This window comes from Urtica dioica, chromosome 9 (assembly GCF_054948205.1).
Source record: "Urtica dioica subsp. dioica isolate 48M chromosome 9, U.dioica_male_clone48M_v1_H2, whole genome shotgun sequence".
Classification (NCBI taxonomy): Eukaryota; Viridiplantae; Streptophyta; class Magnoliopsida; order Rosales; family Urticaceae; genus Urtica; species Urtica dioica.
The window spans coordinates 11,872,208-11,879,423 of NC_142764.1; the positions used below are offsets into that span (position 1 = coordinate 11,872,208).

Consider the following 7,216-nt stretch of genomic DNA (forward strand, 5'->3'; position numbering starts at 1 on the left):
TTTTGACAAGTATCATGATACATTTTTGCACAAAATATTCTCTCTTTCTTTGGGTATTATGGGCGTCCAACATCATTCTAGAAGGAGCTTCTAGAAGCTTCTTCATTTGTTCATGACAACATGAAAAAGGCCCATTAATAATTTTCAATAAAATTCTTATGAAATGAAATTAATCCACAAGGCCCAATTGAACTAACTTGGCCGAGTGATATCAAGTCATCAAATGACCTTGTCAAAAAATTTATTGACATTCATTTCATCCTATGTCTCAAAAGACAAAAATACCCTTTTGACAATTTTCGTTCTTGTTTTGACTTAGCTTCCAGTTTAACTATTCCTAATCGATGTGATTCGTGACAGTGACCTCATGGATCCAAATGAACAAAGCTTGAGCTAAAATACTTGGACTCAAAAGTTCACAAACCTTTTCCAAGTTTAGCTTAATGTCAACTGACTTCACTAAAGAGTTGACACCGAAAATCTCTCGGTTCAAGTGAATTTATTTTCTACTCAAGAATTCAACCTAATTGTAATGAGCGGATCCACATAATATTATCAGTGTTTACCCTTCATGAATATCATCAGCTAGTCGGGATTTACGAAATTACCATTTTACCCTTCTAGCTGTTATTTCCTCAACTTCTTTGTCGCTTGTGAATAAGTTAGAAACAATGTATTGACGAGGAGCTAACAAGTCACATTGTTTCATCCAAAAGAGTCAAGACTCAATTTGGACACTGGCCAGTTCATTTATTCACACTCCATGGAACAAAGCATGAGGTGATATACATTGCATTTCAGCAATCTTGTACATGAATTCCATATCTATGAGAACTTCACAAAGTTACTCATGACATTCTCACAACTTAGTACTTCACCAATAGGCCCTGTTCGGAATCACATGGTGAGTCCGAGCTCTGACTTTCTCAAATGAGAATACTAAGGTGTGAAATGACATGTCTCATTTCAGGATTAAGGTAAGCACGATGCAATTCATACGTAGTGACTTCGAGACATAAGAGGTTAAATGGTTTGTTCTTATTTTGTCTCTAGAAGTGCACCGGTCAATTCAGTACTTTCGGAAGATACCTAGAAGAACTATAGAGTCTCCAACTCTCAATGCCTCATAACCAGACATCATAGATTCTCCTAACAATCATACTGAGGTCAATAGTCCTTTGACCCTTAGATTGCGTATATATCGTTTTAAGCAAACTACGAAGAGTTTGTTCATGCAAATCTACATTTGTCTCTTCATAAGTTGTTTAGTTTGTTTATGGACTAATGACTAATGTTTTATCGTAAAGCTTCAAACAGACACAGAAGAATGAATGAACGTTTCAACTTTTTATTAATGAATAAGCAATTACAAGAAAGAGTCTTCGTGAGACTTTATTACATCAAATGTACAATATAAAGATTACAACTCTTCTTGTGGGCACCATTGACAACAACACTAACACTGATGCTCTATCCATCTCTTCGGATGTGGTAGCAGCAACTTTATTTAGGTCAATTTGACGTTTTTGTATTATTTGACTCTGATGCCACACACTTTTTTTTATAGAGTTGACTATGAAATTAGGGGGAAATGTAGAGAAAACATGGAAAATTTCAAGACGGCCTTACCATCGTGTGATGTTTTATTATCATAATACTGTTTAAAAGGAGTACATATAATAATTAATGATCAGGGGTTAAGGATTTTGATCATCTTGGAGACGATAAATTTTGATGTTGTCTTGGGAATGAGAAAAAAACACGAGAACTCAATATCCCGAGCTTTTAGAGAGAAATAGTGTGTCCAAGTAAGAGATCTTACAGTTCTTCTCAACTTTTATGCTAATTTTCGAGACGAGTATTCTATAAGTAGGGGAGATTGTGAAATCCCGAAACATAACCATAAAAGAATTAGAAATTTCGTGATGTAATTTTACAAATTTTAATTATTTGTTATGTGCTACGCATGTATCGTTTATTTTCAAGTTATGACAATTACCTTCCTTCAATACTAGATAAGATAATTCTAAAATAATTTTTTTGTCATTTAATTTTTTTTAATAGTTGGTTGTTGTATTCTTGTAGTATTTTTTAGTCATTTAATGAATATTTTAAGAGAGCAAATAAAAATATGTTTGTTTTAACTCTTCTTATTATAGTAAGTTGTATATATATACATATATAGATATATGCATAATTGCAATTGTTTAATTTTCTCAATCTTTTAAATGGGATTGAAATTTTAAAAACTTACCCACCAGTTCGGTTTTGCCTGAAAATATATATACACACATATAAATAAGGAAATATATATATATATATATATATATATATATATATATATATATATATATATATAAGAAAATGAGTAAATCTCATCACGTGTACTACATGTATACATCCATATATATATATATATATATATATATATATATATATATATATATATATATATATATGCAAATATTTACACGTAGATGTAATTAATTAATAAACGTAAATATGTATATATATATAATAAGTCAGAATGATAAGTTTACTGTTCATAGACTATTCATTTTATTTTAACCCAATCATAATTCGACACGTCATATCTTCCTCTCTCTCTTCCGTTTTTATTCTCTCTTACTACATTCCTTCTTCTTCACCGCTCCTCATCTTCCTCTCTCTCTCTTCCGTTTTTTTCCCCTGAGTCTCTTCCGTTTTTATTCTCTCTTACTACCTTCCTTCTTCTTCGCCGCTCCTCATCTTCCTCTCTCTCTGTCTTCCGTTTTTCCCCTGAGTCTCTTACTATCTTTCAAATGAAAATAGAAGAAGGTAAAGAAAGTAAAATAAAAAGACAACGCAAACATCTCCGAGCCCTAATTGTGCGACCAGATCTGAAGTGAAAATGGCCATGGCAGCTCTAAAACGCGAAGGGAATCGATGCTTCTGTCCACTCCCGTCTCTCCGATCATCTCTCGTAGCCGAGTATGTAACTCCTCTCCGCTTCAATTTGAGTATATAAAACAAATTTAGTGTGGTCATTCAATTTGAAAATAAAAGCATTTAGGCTTACATTTAGGTTTTCAGATCGCATCTTGCATATCTTTTAAAATCGTTCACCGTCGCCATCGGTGAGCTCTTCATCGGCATAGCCTCTCGGATCGTCAAGACCACGTCGCTCGTCCCTAAATTTTGAAGTTTGCATCTGAGATTAGGGATTCATTATAATTATAGGGTTTGTTGTTTATTGATGGAATTCGTTTAAAAAAAGGTTTCCTTTCAATTTTGTTTGGGTAAGAAAAATTGTGATTTGGGAGGGAGTTCGAGTAAACAATTCGAGCCCGCCAACCGCGTACGCCACCGTCCAAGTTCGCCGAGGTATGCCTCATCTTTTTTCTCTCTATAATTTCCAGCTTCGCTTAGAAAAAGTTAGGTTTTTTTTTTAATAAGACAGGCGACCTAATCAATTGGCTGGTAGGTATTTGAAGAAAGTCCTCTCAGAGAAAATCCTCTTATTTGTGTAATTTTTTTTTTCCTTAAGCCATATTTTCTTTTGTTCTTTTTATATGTTGGCGGGTGTGCACGATCAGTCCAACGACGAGCGGGTTTGAGGAGCTGGACGCGTCAGCGGATGAACATAGAGAGGATCAACATGTGCCACAGCGACATGAAGGTAATAGTTTTTTTTTATGACTGTCACCTATTTGGTGAATTTCCTGAACGAACTTCTTAATTTTTTTGGTTATGCTGTATGATTATTTGGTTGGGACTATTGCTTCAGGCAGTTTGGGTTTTGATTATTCTTCACGCTATGAAACATATCAAAGTCCATCCTTGTAAACAACTTAAACCACAAAATAACCCCTCATTTCCCTTCCTTTTTCGAGACATAACCATTTAGAGTTGCACTGAGATGAGTAAATTTACAAATATGTTTTGCTACTGTTATATTGCCTTTTATTTACCACAAGTTTAGATTATGATATTTCTTTATTTATACATTGGGATTAATTTAATTCCAGTATTTTTTTGTTGCCCTGGTTATTGTTTTTTTTTTTTTTACAAAATTGATATGATGTGACTGATTTTGATCATAATTTCATTTCTCAAACATGGTTTCCAATCATATTAGGTAACTGGTCTTTTTTTTTTCAAGGTTTTCTATTCGGCCTGATTGAAATTTGGTTATTTTTTTAGCAATATGACCACAATATCCGTTGTGTGGTCCAAAGTTTGGGACTTGGAAATTTCTGCCGCGAACCACTTCTGAGCAGTCGATCAGTCTTTCCGGCTCCGCAGTGAAGATGAAGCCATCCGCGAGACCAAGATTTAGCTCATCTATTTCTCTGTAATTTCTTAAGGCAAGTCACACTTTTTATCTGTGTATGTATGTATATGTGTATATTTGGTTTTTTTCTCTTTTCATTTTTTGTTGTGCTCAATAAATTGAACTCTCATCTTCTTCAATCACATTTTTGCCTCGGAATGTGTCGGATAATCCCAACGTTTTGTATATAGTATATAATCTAATTATTATTTTTTGAATTTTAGCCTTTTTATTTGGGAGTTCTGACTCTGAGTTTGAATAATTTGTTTCAACTTTGAACGTTACGTATTGAAACGCAGATGGGGCGAGGAGGAGGAGAAGACGAGTCAGAACAAGAGGAGTACTTGTTCAAGATCACGCTTATCTTCATTAGTTCCATTTATCTATATTTTCAGTTCATTCTATTAATTGTGAAGCTGAATGTTTTTGTGATTATTGTGAATATTTGTTGCTGATACTGAGTCATATCTATTGAAATTTTCTATGGCTCGGTCATCATTTGGTATATGTTTCTTTCGCTATCCTATTTTTAGAGTTTTTTTTTTTTTAATATAAGCTTGTGATCTAGATTAAGTTTATTCTCAAATTTATAACCTTAAGAAGTGGTTCGTCGATTACATTTGTTGGTTTAGCGGCCAAAGGCAAAGCGTTGACGACACATGGTTTGTTCTTCATGGAAACCTCGGCTCTCAATTCGTCCAACGTGGCAGTGGCATTGAGACAAAAAATTTGGGGGTTGCTCAAACGCACAAAAATTGTACTCTCCTTCCCACTTCTGCGATCGACATCTCGCTACAATTCTAAGGTAAGCTCTTTTCTGATCAAATATCCTTCATATCTTATATTTGATGGCAATTTTGTCGCATGCTCAGACATGACATGATTACCGTTCCGTCTCTTTTGGATCTTGTGAATGTCGTACTGCAATTGCTAATACATGTGCTCTCCCGGAAATAATTGATTCTCGTTCCTTGACTTCGTTTACCATAGGGTGTGCATTAGATTTAGAAAGAAGCTGCGGAAAAAACAGCTTTGGCTGTTGAATGAAAAAGGGAAAATAACACATTTATACCCTGTGTTTTAGTGAAATGTCGAGTTTAACCCTCGGTTTTCAAAAATGTCGAGTTCATACCCTCTGTTTAACTAAAATGACGAAATTATACCCTCTGTTTAACTAAAATGACGAAATTATACCCTGAAATGAATAACAGCGTCACAAATCTCCCTTTCATTGATATTAACTCTTATATAAGAAAAACCAAATCAAATCTAAATCAGTGCCCTAACTTCCAAATTCTCAATTTTGAAATAAAAATAGCCTTAAATTGAAATTAAATAATAAAACTCATACCTCCTAAGAAATGACTTCATTCTGTGTTCGAATTGTAACTCTAAATCCTGGATTCTCTGTTCGAATATGCGATTTTGATGACTATCAACTATCGATGTTTACCCATTTGCCTCTTTCTGTTCTTCACGATTAAGAGACTATTGTTTATTTTTTAGTTTTTAAATAAATTACATATACGGCGCGAATGAATAAAGATAATTGGTGTTTATATATAAATATTATAGTCAACGTCAATGAAAAGTCAATAAAAAGAATATTCGTGACACTGTAATACCTATTTCAGGTATAATTTCGTCATTTTAGTTAAACAGAGGGTATAATTTCGTCATTTTAGTTAAACAGAGGGTATGAACTCGACATTTTTGAAAACCAAAGGTTAAACTCGACATTTTACTAAAACACAGGGTATAAATGTGTTATTTTCCCATGAAAAAAAGACCAAACGTATTTTCCGTACGGTTTTTTAATTCGTTTTTTTTTTTTGTTCTTGCTTCTGTTTAACTTCTGCAGCCCTCATTGGCAACTTAAGAGATTTCCCATCGAGTCTTTCTACAAATTCTCAAAATGGTACTAATTTTTTACTTATATTTTTTCAGAGTATATAATATTACAAATTCTTTTATATATGTATTTTATTATTAAAACTTGGCTTGCCATATTGCTGCTAGAGTGCCCTTAACAAACTATTTAGCTTACCCTTGAGTTCCCTTCTTTTTCTTGCTATATTTCTTCATCTTATGTTGTAGATACAATCAATGATGATACCAATTGCAGAGTTGTCGCTTATGGGTTCATGAAGATTCATCTAATGGAAACAATGTTCATTATGTTCTTGTTTGGACTCGTACTAGGAAAAATTATAGAATATATTATTTTTTTAGATGGTATGATCCTTTTAAGTATACTTTAGTGTAGAACCGAGGCTTGAGTAAAGCTCAACGAAGGATGAACTGAACCAACGACGCTCATTTACCTCTCACTCGTGTGAATGAATGGATTCAATTGACGAGCTAATAATGAATGAGACAACATGTATAATTTATATATATATACATATATATATATATATATATATATATATATATATATATATATATATATTTGCATATTCAACTTTTCCAACTTGCGCTCAACAATATTTTCAACAATATTGATTCAAAATGCCCACAAATATGGTCTCCGAAGATAAAAATCAAGAGAAAAATAATATCTACCGTGAAGTCTAACTTTTGGCTATTTTAATCTATCTGTATTATTCAGTATAATTAGCTCTAAATAATTTTTTTTCTTCTTTGTTTGCCGATGCGCATATATTTAAATAATATTTCTCAAGAACAATGTCTAATAAAAATAAAATGAATGTATGTCTTCTATTTTTTGTTGAAATAATCTAATTTACAAAGTCTCCACAATTATTTTTCTGTTTGATTTGAATTTTTTGTTCCACAACACAGTAACTTATATTAGCCAAATGATCTTTATTAATTTAAATTGTACATTCTAATAAGCCTTATTAACCACATCCAAATCTAATGCTTGTTATTTTTCTCCAT

The 7,216-nt window shown here is 32.8% G+C and overlaps 1 protein-coding gene across 5 annotated transcripts; it reads left to right on the plus strand.

Annotated features, from left to right (window-relative positions):
• The first annotated feature begins 2,658 nt into the window (after positions 1-2,658).
• Positions 2,659-6,614, plus strand: LOC149384953 (uncharacterized). 5 transcript variants are annotated; one of them, XM_089626764.1, is made up of 6 exons: positions 2,659-2,970; positions 3,284-3,363; positions 3,576-3,658; positions 4,183-4,346; positions 4,612-5,117; positions 6,174-6,614. In XM_089626764.1, the coding sequence occupies exons 1-4, from the start codon at positions 2,891-2,893 to the stop codon at positions 4,285-4,287; spliced, it is 348 nt and encodes a 115-aa protein (XP_089482890.1). In that variant the 5' UTR covers positions 2,659-2,890; the 3' UTR covers positions 4,288-4,346; positions 4,612-5,117; positions 6,174-6,614. The 5 variants fall into 5 exon arrangements, 2 of the variants coding, with proteins under 2 accessions (XP_089482890.1, XP_089482889.1); XR_016301392.1 differs by having other exon boundaries at positions 3,053-3,363; positions 4,612-6,614; XR_016301393.1 differs by having other exon boundaries at positions 3,065-3,363; positions 4,612-6,614.
• The last annotated feature ends 602 nt before the right edge of the window (positions 6,615-7,216 follow it).

What these genes read in the sequence shown, in the direction of transcription:
- LOC149384953 (XM_089626763.1), top strand. Translation starts at nt 2,891, where the DNA reads ATGGCCATGGCAGCTCTAAAACGCGAAGGGAATCGATGCTTCTGTCCA. An exon ending in CGATCATCTCTCGTAGCCGA is followed by an intron (nt 2,971 to 3,283) that starts GTATGTAACTCC and finishes TGTTTGGGTAAG; the next exon opens with AAAAATTGTGATTTGGGAGG. An exon ending in TGTGCCACAGCGACATGAAG is followed by an intron (nt 3,659 to 4,182) that starts GTAATAGTTTTT and finishes TTATTTTTTTAG; the next exon opens with CAATATGACCACAATATCCG.